Here is a 14,670-nt window from a genome sequence, read left to right on the forward strand (position 1 = left end):
TCTGGCACTTGCCCTTCCAGCAGCAGGAGGTCGGGGCAGACCAAGGCAGTGGCAGGATGAACCCACACCCTGCCCAGCCCCATGGAGGCAGCTGGGAGAGACCAAGGCAGGCACCGGGGGCAGCAGGCAGGGCAGGCTGAAGTGGGGGCCGAGGAAGGAGAGGCTGCGATGGCCGAGCACGCAGCACACACGTGAGGCGGGGGAACTCCGGCCCCGTCCCCACTCAGAGCCTGCGCAGTCCAGGTGGAGCGGGGTGCCAGCTGCCAGCCCCTGCCGGTGTGTACATGACACGACAATGCGAGGCAGGAGCTCGTGTCCTGAATACTGGTTAGAGCCAGCAACTGTTTATTTAAAGTAGCAAGAGCCCAGGGGTGCCACCTTCAGGCCTGGATGTGACTCTTGGCACTGAAGGCCAGGTAGTAGATCACTAGGCCGATGGCTGCAGCCAACACCTCCGTAGAGACCCAGGGCCCGTTCCAGGTGCCCTGTGAGAGGAAACCAGAGTTAGCTCGGGGCAGAGCCGGGCAAGGAGCCAGCCCACCCTAGTCACTCTCCCTCCAGGGCACAAAGATACACTGGCCAACCAAAGCCCGATCCCACCCCTCAAAAATGGCAAGGCTTGCTGTGTGCTCCCTGCTTCCCCTCGAGACTGGGCCACTCACCCGATGGTCCACACTGACCGTGAACAGGGGTGGGATGATGGAAATGTCCTCATTATTTCTCTGAGCCTGCAAGGGAGATGCTGGTGTCAGGGGTGCTGCCAGGTGGGGCACGGAGGGGCCGGACAGGCAGCAGCGTTGGCCCGACGCATGGAAGAGAGGAGAACCAGGCAAGAGACGAACATGGGAGGTGCAAAGACAGGTGCGGCAGGCGGTCAGGAAGGTGCCCACCCGGCCGTTGTAATCTGTGAAAGTGAGGTCCCCGCTAAGAGGGGGCTGCAGGGTGGAGACGACTGTGGTAGTGGGGTGTGCCCTCCCTCCTGGAGGCCTGGGCGGGGCCCTGGGTGACTGATCCTCACCTTCCTCAGGAGGCTGTAGGACTCCTCATCGAAGAATCTGACCTCGTAGGTACCTGCATGGGCGCTCTTGTGGTCTAGGCTCCAGGATACCTGGGTTGGGTATGTTCGGCAGGGGGTGAGCACAGTGGACACACCAAGGTTCCCTGCTAGTGGTGACAGTACCACTACCAGCATCACGAGTCACAGAACCTCAATCCTCCACCGGGCCACCCCTGCACCTTCAAAGTTGTGCCTGTGAGCAGATGGCCTCCCCTCAAAATGACAACTGCAGCATCCCTTACCTGATAACGCCCCACGTCCTGGCCCCGGGTGACAGGAAACTGTTTTCCACTGACGTCAGCATAAAGAGCCATGTTCTGGGAGAGGGAACAAAGAGAGAGTCACCTTCTCCCCTCTCTGGTGGTCAGGAGCCCCCAATGTGGGGCCGATGGGCAGCAAGGCTGCACACAGTCAAGGACTGGAATGTGTCTGGCAGGGGGCAGCACGTGAGAACCATGGAGGTAGCCTGCCATGACCCAGAGACATGCCAGGAAGCCAACACCCAGATGCTGTTCCTGCCTCTCCACATGTCTCCCCTATGTGGGGGGCACATACCCCACCGTGGCCTAGCCTCCCTAACCCACAGCAAGCCTGTTAACTGCGAACAGAGGCAGGATGACTGAAGCGTACTTGTTATTCCTGAGCCTGGAAGCAGGTGTTAGGGTCAAGGGGTGCCCAATGAGCCACCCGAGGAGTGTTGTACCCAGAAAGGCCACCTTGGCAAACCGCAACCAGAAAAGGGATACAGGAGCCTGGGAGCTGGCTATACCCCTGCTGTTTCTTACTTCAGCGTCTGCTGTTATAAGGCACAACGAGAGATCTACCTATGTATTTCACATCTAGGCCGATCAGATTAGGAAAATGTTCTTTTAACACCTTTATTTATTTTATTTATTTTAGAGATTTATTTATTTATTCATGATAGAGAAAGAGAGAGAGAGAGAGAGAGAGAGACACAAGGAGGGGCAGAGACACAGGCAGAGGGAGAAGCAGGCTCCATGCACCGGGAGCCCGATGCGGGACTCAATCCCAGGACTCCAGGACCGCGCCCTGGGCCAAAGGCAGGCACCAAACCGCTGAGCCACCCAGGGATCCCCTTAACACCTCCTTTATTTTTATTTTTATTTTTTAAATTTTCTTAGCAACATTTTAAAAAAAATATTTATTTATTTTTATGATAGACATAGAGAGAGAGAGAGAAGCAGAGGCACAGGAGGAGGGAGAAGCAGGCTCCACGCCAGGAGCCCAACGTGGGACTCGATCCCAGGACTCCAGGATCGTGCCCTGGGCCAAAGGCAGGCACTAAACTGCTGAGCCACCCACGCGTCCACCCTTTTTTTAAAGATTTTACTTATTTTTTTATGAGAGATACACAGAGAGAGAGAGGCAGAGACACAGGCAGAGGGAGGAGCAGGCTCCATGCAGGGAGCCTGACGTGGGACTCGATTCCGGGGCTCCAGGATCACACCCTGAACTGAAGGCAGCGCTAAACACCTCCTTTAAACAGCCTGGCCTGGAGCAGCCCCTGTGGCTCAGAGGTTTAGCGCCAACTTTGGCCCAGGGTGTGATCCTGGAGACCCAAGATCGAGTCCCATGTCATGCTCCCTGCGTGGAGCCTGCTTCTCCCTCTGCCTGTGTCTCTGCCTCTCTCTCTGTGTCTCTCATGAATAAATAAATGAAATCTCTTAAAAAAAACCAGCCTGGCCTGGCTGTGCCCTGACCTTTCTCTCCTCACCGTCCGTCTGTTCACATGGGTCTGACCCCACCAGCTGCCAGTGAGGAATTGATGCCCCAGGTCCCAGGCTCAGTGCCCACCTTTTGCCCCACACTCTCCTGGCTGAACCCCCACTGCCTCACCTGGACCCTGTTCTTGCACGTCAGGGAGATCTCCACGATGAAAACAGTCTCAGTGGAAATGACGGCATCCGAGGTGGTGTAGTAGGAAGGGGTGATCTGGGGCTCCACGCAGGCCTCCGCTGTGGGGAGGTAGACATACCTACGTAAGGCCCAACTCGTGGGTAATGGGCTGGGGGGCAGGAGGGACCACCCAGACCCACTTCCCAGACCTTGTCAGCTGGCACATGGGGCCCTTTGCAATCTGTCAGGTGGGGTGTGGGCAACAGATCCAAATGCTCAGTCAGAAATGCAGCAGTAAGTGGGGGGAGGGTGAGACAGTTTTGAAGGAAGGCTAGGCAGATGGGGCAGATAGAAAGGCTATTTTCAAAAGAAGAGCAAGGGAGAGAGAGAGAGGGAGGAAGGGAAGAGAAAGAGAAAAAGATTATGTGTTTATTGGGGAGAGGGGCAGCAGCAGCTGGATAGATTCACTGGATAACTGGTGCCTATGCCTCGACCTATGGACAGGGAAGCCATGCGATGACTCTGGGCTGCAGCCTGCCCTGGAACACCCCAGAAGCCCTAGGGGAGGGGCAGACAGACCTCAATTCAGAGCCACGCATGGCCCTGGTCAGTTTACTGAAGGCATCCTCCGCAGACAGCAAGCGTGGTGCTGCCTGCAATGCATGCAGGCTTGAGATGAAGGGATCTCTGGCTCCAGCCACGGGTGATAGAAGGCCAAGACTGGACCCAGCATTTCCCAAGGGAAGGAAATGGGCCCAGTTTGTCCCCTTTAACAGGGCTGCCGGGAGAGAAAGGATGCTGCCTCAGCCACCTCCACATTGCTGGAGACTGAACTGCTACAGGTTAGGAAGGGCACTGCCTAAAACACAGGGTGCCAAGCAGATGCTAACCAGTGGGGAAGTTGTCAGCCAACTGCTCTTGGAATGTGTCCTGGCAGAGCCATGCATTAGGCTGAGACAGAGAAGCTCCTGAATCTGGGCTGGAGGAAGATGCCTGGGAACATCAGTAGGGAGTGATTGTCTGGAGCCACATATGTGGCTTCCACTAAGCTTGGCCTTTGCCCTATGGACCCTGAGGAACATCCAAGAGTTTCACAGCCAGGTTTGTCCTTTCCAGACATCGCAGGCTACACGGTGGGTAATCCCCAAGGGGAAGGTGAGGGGGGTGCAGGCAGGAATGCCAGTTAGGCTGATGAAACACTCCAGGCACCAAATGCTCTGGCCTGAGCAGGGCAGGTGAAGTGAATGTGAAGAAGGCATCCCCAACCGAGTCTAAGCACCCCCCAGGCTTAGCAGTGGTTCGGGCAAGGATCTCCTCCTAAACACACTTCTGGACTCCGGTTTGAGCTCAACCGTGCCACCAGGTGTTAAGAATCTCTCAAGAATGTTCATTGATCTGACTGTGGCTCAGCTCTGCTGAAAAGCCCCTTACCAATACACCAGGACCTCAGGGAAAAAGTCAACAGTCCGGCCTGGCACCCCAGCGCCGCACCCCCAATCTCTTCTACCTTTTTCCCCTCTTCTGATGCTCCTATCTAACTTGCCCATGCTCACGGTCCCTCTGCCTGGACCGTCCCTGCTTCCTCTCTTTACAGCTCCCTGCCTGGGGAGGCCTGGTCTCACCTCACCGGGTCAAGTGGCTCCTCTCCCCCCAGCCCAGTTTCTCACTCCGATCGCACTGCGCGGCAGAGTTTTGCTCTTGTCCGCCCCCACCCCCGCCCTCCGGGACTGGGAGCTCCGAGGGGGAACAGGGACGTGTGTCACTTTCCTTGCTGGGGCTGGGAAGCGGGCGCACAGGGCAGGCTCTGGGGCTCTTCCTCGCGGGAGGAGACGGAAGGAATCTCTGGCTGTTTCCCCCGCAGCCTGGCCGCTGGCTAAACGGTCGCCGCGCCCCGAGGCCACCTGCCTCTCGGAGGAAGAAGGCCCAGAACCCTGCTTCGCCCGCACCCCTCCTCCCCCACGCACCACCAGTCGTGGGAAAGAGGCTCGCCAGAAAGGAGCCCCGGCCAGGCCGCTACCTGAGCAGCAGGAGAGGCTGGACAGCAGGAGGAGCGCCAGGGCGCCGAGGGATGCCAGCGCCGCCATCGCCTCTTCTCTGCCGAGGGAAAAAAGAGACCGACTCCCCTCGACACGAGGGACAGACGAGGAAGCACGACGCGTAAGCAGCAGCGGCAGCCAATCAGGCGCCCGCGGGCCGGGCGGGCCTGTGACGCCGCTGGCGGCACTGACGTGTCCCCTCCCCAGACCAGAGTTCCAGGTGGCCGCCCCACCAAGATGGCGGCGGCGGCGGCGGCAGCGGCGGCGGCGGCGGCGCTGTCCGCGCCGGAAGGGGGCGTGGGAACCGGCGCGGCCGTGCGCGTGCGCACTGCCGGGTCCGTGCTCGCTTCCGGCACTTCGCACCCTGCCGAACTCTCGCGAGAGCGGTGTCTCTGTGTCTGGACGTGCGACGGCTCTCACGTTCCGTCATGGCGCTGAAGGTGGCGGCGGTCGTCCGCGGCGCTCCAAAGGCGGTGCTCAGACCCGCTCTCCTCTGCCGTCCTTGGGAGGTGAGAAGGGACAGCTGCGGCGCTCGCTGGCAGGCCACAGGCTTGCAGAGCGTCTTGGAGCCCGATTGGCTGTGGGCCCCGCGAGGGGCGGGGAGAGGGCTAGGCGCCGCACTTGATTGGCTGCCTCTGCTGTCAGTGAGGGGCTTGGGTAAAGTTGGCCCCTGTCCTGCTTTCCCAGGGGTCTGCATCTTGGGCGGGGGGAGCTCCGGACCGGCGAGGAGAGTGGGCAGCAACGGGCCAAGTGTCACCTCTTAGTGTCATTGTGGGAGCCTCGGGATCTTTGGTCCCGAGGCGGTCACGTGTCCCGGCCCGCGGGACTCTTGCCGTCTTAGGAATCCCGTTCCCAGTCCCCGTTCCTCCTCGGGATTTTCTCTTACGGACTGCTTTGTCGCTTGTCCCAGTGGAGTTGGAGAACCAGACTTTCCCGGTATCCCTGATACCACACCCTCCCCCTGGACATCTTTATAGCCCCAGATGCCTTCTCCCCGCAGGCGCCTGAAATGGAAGTGAGCTAGATTTTCTGAGACTGGGGAGGTGGGAAGCCGTGGGGGCTTTGCTTCCTCAGTTCTCCGTTTAGGATCTTGGTTATTCAGGTCTCATTCCTCTTTCTTTTCACACTTAAGCGAGGGTAGTTTACTCTGGGTGAGTCAGAAGCCATCGGAAGCATCAGAGAGCCCGGACTGGCTCTAGGGGTCAAGACGTATGACCTCCAGGCCTGGCTCCCCGCACTGACCCACAGTATGGCCACCCTCCTGTCTCTGAACTCCAGTTTCCCCTCCGGCTCAAAGGAACTAGCCAACCTTGACCTTCCAGAATCCTGTGACTTTGCTAACACACCTTGTGGACACATCTGCTATGCTTCTGCCGTCTGACCCCTCAGGAAAGCTATCCTGTGATAGCTTATGCTTTATGAAATTCTGATTTCTCTTAACTTAAACCCCTCTGAGGAGGGGTTTTCCAGAGGCCCTGGCGGCTCTGGCAGTTAGGCTCCCACGGGGTCTTGGTGAAGATATTTGTCTCTTCCCTGATCTCCTCTTCTTTGTGTGCTTGTGCCCATGTTGGGGTGGGGATGGAGGAAGGCAGCAGTGGGTAGCTGGGCAGTGCCTTACCCTGAGACCGTCCTGGGTATGGAAAGCTTTAGGGATGAACCTCAGATCTTTGGTCCCACCAATTGGGGTCTTGTGGGAAAACATGCAGCCACCATTGGCACTTGATCTAACAGAACACGCTGAAGAATGAAGCCTCACTAAGATTTGGAATGTGGGAATCCTTTTGCAGGGACACATAACCACCCTGGGCTCCTTTCTTTCTGTGGCACTGTCAGAGGATGACTGAGAACCCACCCTCCCACTTAATGCTCAAGCAGTAGCCCTGTGCATATATCCCATCCTGCTTTAAACGGGGCTTCTTTGACAAGTGGCTTCAGAGGGCGGCGTAGGTGCGAGGCAGAACTCGTATAACCCCCTGAAGGAAGGTGCCTGTATCTGTCCAGAGCAAGATAGGGAAGTCAGTCTTGAGAGCTCTCTGGGTCTTTGGCTAAAGCCTGGAAGAAACATCTAGCATAGGGACCAGGTGAAGGAGAGGTTTAGCTTAGGTGGTGATGTCATCCAAGGGAGAGGGTAGGGGTGGGGGTGGTTACCCAGATACAGAGCTAGGTGCAGATGGTGGCTCACCACCATGGCCAAGTTACTTGCCTGGTGCCGTTGGACTCCTAGGAGGAATTACTTGCTGGGAGCTGCAGGGGTCCACCCAGTGCTGAACACCGGCTTGAGGAACTGGTGGGGTGAAGGGGCGGGTGTGCCCTGCTGGGAACCAAATGGCTTGCTGCATCCTCCCAGCAACCACATAAAGTGGGCATCTCTATTCCATAGGTTTCAGGTAAGGACAGGAAGTTCAGCCAGGTTAAGCTGTTTGTTACCAGAAGCAGTGGATGGTGGATTTGGACCAAGGCCTCACTGGCCCCCCCAAACCCACCACCCTTTCCTTCAGTTTCTCATGTACTTGTTAATTTGGGAAATGTTTCTTATGTCCAAGCTCTGGACCAGGCATTCTGCTAGGTCTTGGGATGACAGTATGGAACTGGACAGACATGGCTTCCTCCCTCAGGGGCTTAGGGGTTGGGGAGGGAGCAAGGCAGTTGATAGGGACAGCCTAGGGAGATTGTGGTTGGTGGGGGAGGGAGTAGGTAGGGCTTTGGGAGCCCAGAGGGACCTCCAGTTCCACAGCCTTAACACATCAGGGAAGGCTTCCTGGAAGAAGGGCAGTGGGAACCTCCTTCTGTAAGTCGAATCAAGAGCCTACAAATAAGATGAATTCAGATACTGACAAGTGGTGGAAAGAAAACTAGGAAAGCCTCGAGTGTGCCTGTCACTGCAGGCCCAGGGGCCACATGGATAAGCAGGTACCTGCAGCCTTTTGTCTTAGTGGTCACTGCCCTCCTGGCCTCTGGCTTGGGTGGGTGACCGGCACACCAGTGCTGCCAGAGCTTGTGCAAGGGGATGGCTTGTGAATACCAGCCAGGTAGACCCCAAGGGGATGGTCACTCTCTTTCTGAGCTTTCTAGACTTCTAGCAAGAGGGCATGGCTCTTTGCAGAATGGCCGGGGGATTATGCTATTGGCTGGAGCACTCTGCTTTCCCAGTAGGCAAGGGGCAAGGGCATCTCAAGGGACAAAAGGGACCTTGGTTCTGTCCCTTCCCATTTGGGTTGAGGGACACCTGGGTGTGTTCCCAGGTGGGGCATAGCAGGGAGGAAAGTGTGAGGATCTGTAGCCCCACTGTAGAGGGACCTGGCACACAAGCTTCTGCCTCCAGACAATGTGGGGGACTCTAGATGGATCATTTCTCAACACCTGTCTCCTTTGGCCCAGATAGCTTTTACTCTGAAGCTGTCAGACAGGAGTGGTGTGGCTAAATGTGGCTGTTTCGGAGTCAGGGGGTTGGGAACATTTATCTTCCATGTAGGCTACGAAGCAGTTTTGCAATCCTTTATGAAACCCTTCTGAAAGCTTGGTGTCTGTGATTTTTCTAAAAATGGTTACGTTTTCCGTGGCGTGTTTGCTTTGGACTTGTGATTGTGGAGGGTCGTTCGCCACAGTGCCAACCGTGGTGGTCTCTGGGCGGCCAGGGGGCTGGGTGCTCTCTTTTTCTTTTGATCTTCCTGTTAGGACTGTATGCTGATTTTATAATAAGGAAAACAGATTTTAAAAAAGATAAAGTGGTTGTTGTGATGGCCTTGCGGTTGGTTATGATTTCCCTATCGTTCCACATTTAGTGTGCCAACTTTCCCGCGTTAACAGACAACACACATCACTGAGCAGGAATAATCGGCAGATAAAGAATCACACAACAAAAGGGGGAGGGAGACACATTTCTTAACTGACTGTGGAACTCAAGGAGGCATAAAGGGTTGCGGCGAGCCTCCCGGGTGCTTTGACGGGCTGGTGCTTGGGAAATGGAGGCTCTGGAGCCATTTGTGTGGGCACGTACTGTGTGCTCTTCACCAGATGGTGGTGCGTGGTTGAGGTGAGCGGATGACACGTGGGGCCTGTCTGGGGATGGTGGGGACGGTCCCTCTCCCCTGCAAAGAGTTCAGTTGGCCTTTGCCAAACTGACTTTCTGGGCTCGGCAGCAACCTCTGACATCTGGGTTCTCTTTCCCAGGTTCTAGGTGCCCATGAGGTCCCCCGGAGGAGCGTCTCGGTAAGTACCCGCCAGGGTGTGTGCTTGCATTCGCGCAGACTGCTGTTGATGCGTGTACGTCCATCTGTGCGTGTGGAGGTGTGTGCGTGCTGTGCCTCTCTGTTCCCTGGCCCTCGGTTTCCTTCCCTCGGAGGCGTGGTCTCCAGAGGTCGCCCACCCCTCCTCACGTGAACTGTACTACACAGTGTCCCCAGGGAAAAGGCCCTGTTCCCTGGGCACAGCCTTGTTCCTCCAACCTTGGCTGACTAGTGTCTTCTTCCTTCCTATTCTCTCTCTAGCAACAAACAATTGTGAGTATTCTTCTCATCTGCCTTTTAAGTTTTGGGGCTTTTAATTGCTGTCAGATTGACCCAAGTCCAGGTGGGGGTTGGGCCTGCTTGTGCTGCTGTCCCCCTGAGCAGCGAAGCCCCCAGGAGTAGCCCTGTCTGGGGTGGGGTGGGGTGGGGTGGCGGGGTAGGATACCCCAAGCTGGCACCTGGTCCCACCTTCAACCTCCCCTCCTTCCAGCCTCCATCGGCTAAGTATGGTGGGCGGCACACAGTGACCATGATCCCAGGGGATGGCATTGGGCCAGAGCTCATGTTGCATGTCAAGTCTGTGTTCAGGTAAGCAGCCCCTGGGCCCACTTCCCCTTGACCTGTACCCCCAGGGGAGGTTGTATCCCGGGCCACGGGTTGGGGGTGGCTTGAGAACCGTGCCAAGAGGGGCAGTAACCCCAGGCCTTTCATCCCAGTGCCTGTGATCCTGCCAGGCTGGCCTGGGCGTGGGGAAAGTGCCAGCAGTCCTGCTCACTGTGTTGTGGAGTTTGAGTGTCTCCCTGTTAGTTGGTGCAGATGGGCCTAGTCTCCTCTCAACCAGAGCCAGGTCAGGGTGGGCAACAGCAGTGGAGAGGCCTCTGCACCCAGTGGTCCGGGAAGGCTTCCGGGAGGGGGCCTGGCGTTCGCCTGGGGCCAGCTCCCTTGACCTGCTTCTGCTCCAGGCATGCGTGTGTGCCAGTGGACTTTGAAGAGGTGCACGTGAGCTCCAATGCTGATGAAGAAGATATCCGCAACGCCATCATGGCCATCCGGCGGAACCGCGTGGCCCTGAAGGGTGAGTTCAGGTTGGGGGTGGGCACAATGTGATACCATGCATGATTCCTTTCACTTTTTTTATTATTATTTATGAGACACACACAGAGAGAGGCAGAGACACAGGCAGAGGGAGAAGTAGGCTCCTCGAGGGGAGCCCGATGCGGGACTTGATCCCGGGACCCCAGGATCACACCCTGGGCTGAAGGCAGGCGCTAAACCGATGGGTCACTCAGGGATCCCCTGATTCCTTTCACTTTTAAGCTGACACTTGTCCCTAGGACCACACGACTCTGACCTCAGGGTTTTTCTGGCTAGGGAAGACCCTTCTGCTTGGAGAATGGACAGAAGCTTCCAGGGTCCTGTCCACCCTGCGGTTCTGAGATCCTGGTGGCTGTAGACTATGTGGGGGCCTGTTTAGTCAAGGGCTTCTGCCCACCCCCTTCCCTCCTGGGATGGCCCTGTCTGCTGGGGTCAGCTTTGACCCTCAGAACCTTTTTCACAAACCACATGTCGCAGAGATGCAGTGTTAGCCTTCTGCCTGCTGCTTTGGCTCTACCCACCACTACCGTGTGGGTGTTACACACGGGAATTCTAGCCCTTCCTGAGGTCACCTCGGTTTGGTACATGTCTTTAAACTCTTTGTATTACTCATTTTGTAAGCTAGAGCCCATCACCTGCTCTGTGTGAGCAAAGCCAAACCCGGCTAGAGTCCCAGGCCCTGGCAGTCAAGAGGTGGAGCTGACGTGGCATCTGCAAGGTGCCTAAGACACTGGGCGAAGGCAGCGTGGGCAGGATGTGACTCGGAGGGGGCCATGGGCCCCGTGGGCTCTGAGAAAAGCCTACTCGGCACCCTCGGGAGAACCGCCTTTTCCCAGTGGCAACTGGCCCCCTGCTGCTCCGTTCTCTTTTGCCCTGGGTCCAGCCCGGGCCAAGCTATAGTCTTCTCCAGGCAGCCCCCATGTGCCCCTGAGCTGGGGCTCATGTGGCACCTCGACACAGGGCCTGACAGTGACACTGGTCAAGGTCACATTGCTGGCGCCAGCCTGGCTAGCCAGCCTGTTAGTAAGCAGGAGTGGTCACTTTCTAACCAGCCAGACCCTGATCTTGCCGTTTCCTGCCCAGGGTCTGGCAAGATCTCTTGGCTAGCTGCCAGCCCTTGTTCATTCATTTGTTCATTCATTCAGTCAGTGAGTGTTTATCAAGTGCCTGCTATGTGCCAGGTGCTGCTCTAGGTCCTCGGAACCCATCCATGAAGCAAACGCATGCACACACGCACACCCTCTGCCCCCACGGGGCTTACGGTGCAGGTTACACTCTGGCGTTCTGTGAACTATTTCTGCCGTTGAAAGCCATCTTCTCTCCTGGTTGGAGCTGCCTCTGGCATGCGTTCCTTTGTTCAGGGAGGGGAATACGGTGGTATGACTGAGCCTGGGGCCCCCCTCCAGCCTGTCTTCGTCTGTCTTGCAGGCAACATCGAAACGAACCATAACCTGCCACCATCCCACAAATCCCGAAACAACATCCTTCGGTGAGAACCAGGTGCACAGGGTTGGGGCTCAGTGCAGGTGTGGAGCGTGCCGGCAGACAGTTGTGGAATTGGCCATCTCCTCTTCTCTCCGTGTCCCCAGCACCAGCCTGGACCTCTATGCCAATGTCATCCACTGCAAGAGCCTGCCAGGAGTGGTGACCCGGCACAGGGACATCGATATCCTCATTGTCCGGGAGAACACAGAGGGCGAGTATAGCAGCCTGGAACACGAGGTGGGTGAGACCCGGGCTGTCCCCTTCTCCCCTCGGGTCATCAGGGCTGGGGATAAGCCTGGCTGGGGTCTACAGTAACAAAGGCCAGGCCTCGAAGAGAAACCTGGGCCAGAGGGTCTCTTCTCCCTGTCCCTGTCCCAGAGTGTGGCTGGGGTGGTGGAGAGCCTGAAGATCATCACCAAGGCCAAGTCCCTGCGCATTGCTGAGTATGCCTTCAAACTGGCCCAGGAGAGCGGGCGCAAGAAAGTGACTGCTGTGCACAAGGCCAACATCATGTATGCCCCGCCGCTGCCGTGCTCCTGCCCGTTCTGCAGGCGCCTGGGAAACCGCTGAACCGAACACGCTCCTGGGGCTCGCTCTCAGGGACTTGGAGCCCGGAGCCCTGGCCGCCCACCGAGGGGCCACACTCAGGGCTGTGTCCCCTTGCCTGGTTCCCAGGCGAGGCTCTACCGCACTGCATGCTTCGGGGAGGGCAAGCGGGATTATGCCTGTCTCACAGGCGGGGGGCTGGTCGGAGGTTGGAACCCAGCTTCTATGGCCATCCGCACACCCCATTCCTCCAACTGGCTGTTAGAGTGGCCAAGCTGGTGTCTTGTGTCCCCCTCCTAGGAAACTGGGCGATGGGCTTTTCCTCCAGTGCTGCAAGGAAGTGGCAGCCCGCTACCCGCAGATCACCTTTGAGAATATGATCGTGGACAACACCACCATGCAGGTAGCTGGCCTGCTGGGCCCCATGGCCGCCTGCCTCGGGCACCGTGGGCTTCCCGTGCTCACGCTCCCGTCTGTCTCCTCCTTTCCTGTAGCTGGTGTCGAGGCCACAGCAGTTTGATGTCATGGTGATGCCTAATCTCTACGGTAACATTGTCAACAATGTCTGCGCGGGACTGGTGGGGGGCCCTGGCCTTGTGGCCGGGGCCAACTATGGCCACGTGTACGCTGTGTTTGAGACGGTGAGTGGCGCCTAGGGCTGCTGGCCCCTGGGTGCTCTATAGCTCGCAGACCATCCAGTTTACTGGAAGTGTGAGGATTCAGTGGTTTTAGGTTATTCAGAGTTGTGCAACCATCACCATTGACTCGTTCCAGGACGTCGTCATCCCCCCAAAAAGGAAAGCCTCGTACTTGTTATTTGTCACTGTCACCCACACACCCCCGCCCCCCCCCCCCCGCCCCTGGCCACCACTCATCTGCTTTCTGCCCCTGTGCATTGGCCTTTTCTGGCCATCTCCTACAAATGGACATGGGTTTTTATTTTGTTTTTTTTAAGATTGATGATTGATTTGAGAGAGTGAGAAGCATAAGCGCACATGAGTAGGGGCAGAGGAGACGAAGGAGCAGACTCCCTGCTGAGCCACACGGGGCTCTGAGATCATGACCTGAGCCGAAATCAAGAGTCAGACGCTAGCCACTCAGGTGCCCCTACAAATGGAGTCTTATGGCATGTGGCCTTTTATGATTAGTTTCTTTGCCTTAGTGGAGTTTGTTTTTTTATTTTGCCCCAGTCTAGTGTTTTTAAGGCCCATCCACGCTGTAGCACAGCTCAGAGCTTCGTTCTTTTTTATGGCTGAGTCACATTTCATTATACGGAGAAACAGACCACATTTAGCGGACCTATTAGTTTCTATTTTTTAGTCTTTTTTTAAAAAGTGAGGCAAAATTGACATAACAGAGGGAAACTATTTAAAATGAGTAACTCCGGTATTAAGTGCACACATGGTGTTGGGCCACCGTCTCTTCTGTCTAGTTCCAGAGCATTTCCATCACCCTGAGAGGGGACTGTGGCCACATTCACGAGCATCCCCGCCCCAGCCTAGGGCACCCACTGACTTGCTCTCTGTCTCTGTGGGCTGGCCTGTTGTGGAGGCTTTGCGCCAGCACAGTCACATACCAAACACTGTGACCTTCGCCACCGCCTCCCCTGTCTCACCCCTTCTAGGCTACAAGGAACACAGGCAAGAGTATCGCCAATAAGAACATCGCCAACCCCACAGCCACGCTGCTGGCAAGTTGCATGATGCTTGACCACCTCAAGTAAGTGACTTCTCGATGCCCCACTGGCAGCCCCCCTGGCAGCCCCCGGCCCCAAGGGTTTGAAAGCTGCTCTCCCTCCTTAGGCTGCATTCCTACGCCACTTCCATCCGTAAGGCCGTGTTGGCATCCATGGACAACGAAAATGTGAGGCTCCGCTTCTCCCCTCCCCTGCCTTCCCCCCAGCCCCTTCCCCCAGGAGGGCTGGAGCTGGTGTGCCATCTGAGGGGCAGGAAGTGGTGACCTGGCACCTCCCACTGCCCCCAAGGGGAGGGCGGAACCAGGCAGGGTAGGGCTTTCTGGACCTGAGCTGGTCCCGCTGCCCCTCCAAGCCATGGGAGATAGTGGGCCGCCCTCGGGCTGGCTACAGGGTGGGGGTCAGGTGTTGGCGGGTCCCGGGTGTGTGTGCCCGAGCCTGTCTGTCTCCCGCAGATGCACACCCCCGACATAGGAGGCCAAGGCACTACATCGGAAGCCATCCAGGACATCATCCGCCACATCCGCATCATCAACGGCCGGGCCGTGGAAGCCTAGGCGGTCCCTGGGACTGCCTCCACCCGCTACCCCTTCCCACTGCCGGCACTGCAGCCAGGTGGGTGGGCAGACCGAGAATAAACCACCCTCTGTCCCCTCTCTCGGCCGCCGCGCTCCT

General features: G+C 57.3%; 2 protein-coding genes across 5 annotated transcripts; one reads left to right on the forward strand and one right to left on the reverse strand.

Annotated features, from left to right (window-relative positions):
* Positions 1-324: 324 nt before the first annotated feature.
* On the reverse strand, positions 325-5,395 carry SSR4 (signal sequence receptor subunit 4). Of its 3 annotated transcripts, none has more exons than XM_077889658.1 (7): positions 5,307-5,395; positions 4,932-5,008; positions 2,915-3,033; positions 1,300-1,374; positions 1,019-1,108; positions 663-728; positions 325-485 (listed from the first exon to the last, which is right to left on the reverse strand). In XM_077889658.1, exons 1-7 carry the CDS (start codon positions 5,378-5,380, stop codon positions 381-383), a joined length of 606 nt encoding a protein of 201 aa, XP_077745784.1. In that variant the 5' UTR covers positions 5,381-5,395; the 3' UTR covers positions 325-380. The 3 variants fall into 3 exon arrangements, with proteins under 3 accessions (XP_077745784.1, XP_077745782.1, XP_077745783.1); XM_077889656.1 differs by lacking the exon at positions 5,307-5,395 and adding an exon at positions 3,494-3,692 and having other exon boundaries at positions 2,915-3,053; positions 4,932-5,200; XM_077889657.1 differs by lacking the exon at positions 5,307-5,395 and having other exon boundaries at positions 4,932-5,185.
* On the forward strand, positions 5,295-14,651 carry IDH3G (isocitrate dehydrogenase (NAD(+)) 3 non-catalytic subunit gamma). 2 transcript variants are annotated; one of them, XM_077889654.1, is made up of 13 exons: positions 5,295-5,459; positions 9,121-9,159; positions 9,438-9,449; positions 9,667-9,764; positions 10,139-10,251; positions 11,700-11,760; positions 11,861-11,993; positions 12,135-12,268; positions 12,603-12,705; positions 12,797-12,943; positions 13,927-14,021; positions 14,105-14,165; positions 14,451-14,651. In XM_077889654.1, exons 1-13 carry the CDS (start codon positions 5,379-5,381, stop codon positions 14,550-14,552), a joined length of 1,179 nt encoding a protein of 392 aa, XP_077745780.1. In that variant the 5' UTR covers positions 5,295-5,378; the 3' UTR covers positions 14,553-14,651. The 2 variants fall into 2 exon arrangements, with proteins under 2 accessions (XP_077745780.1, XP_077745781.1); XM_077889655.1 differs by lacking the exon at positions 9,438-9,449.
* The last annotated feature ends 19 nt before the right edge of the window (positions 14,652-14,670 follow it).

The sequence above is a fragment of the Canis aureus genome, chromosome X (assembly GCF_053574225.1).
Source record: "Canis aureus isolate CA01 chromosome X, VMU_Caureus_v.1.0, whole genome shotgun sequence".
Lineage (NCBI taxonomy): Eukaryota > Metazoa > Chordata > Mammalia > Carnivora > Canidae > Canis > Canis aureus.

Coding starts and splice junctions, on each gene's coding strand:
- SSR4 (XM_077889656.1), bottom strand. CDS start 4,998: ATGGCGGCGCTGGCATCCCTCGGCGCCCTGGCGCTCCTCCTGCTGTCC. Junction 3,054..3,493: donor ATGCGTGGCTCTGAATTGAG/GTCTGTCTGCCC, acceptor GGCCTTACGTAG/GTATGTCTACCTCCCCACAG. Junction 1,109..1,299: donor AGGACGTGGGGCGTTATCAG/GTAAGGGATGCT, acceptor TACCCAACCCAG/GTATCCTGGAGCCTAGACCA.
- IDH3G (XM_077889654.1), top strand. CDS start 5,379: ATGGCGCTGAAGGTGGCGGCGGTCGTCCGCGGCGCTCCAAAGGCGGTG. Junction 12,944..13,926: donor TGTACGCTGTGTTTGAGACG/GTGAGTGGCGCC, acceptor CACCCCTTCTAG/GCTACAAGGAACACAGGCAA. Junction 14,166..14,450: donor CATCCATGGACAACGAAAAT/GTGAGGCTCCGC, acceptor TGTCTCCCGCAG/ATGCACACCCCCGACATAGG.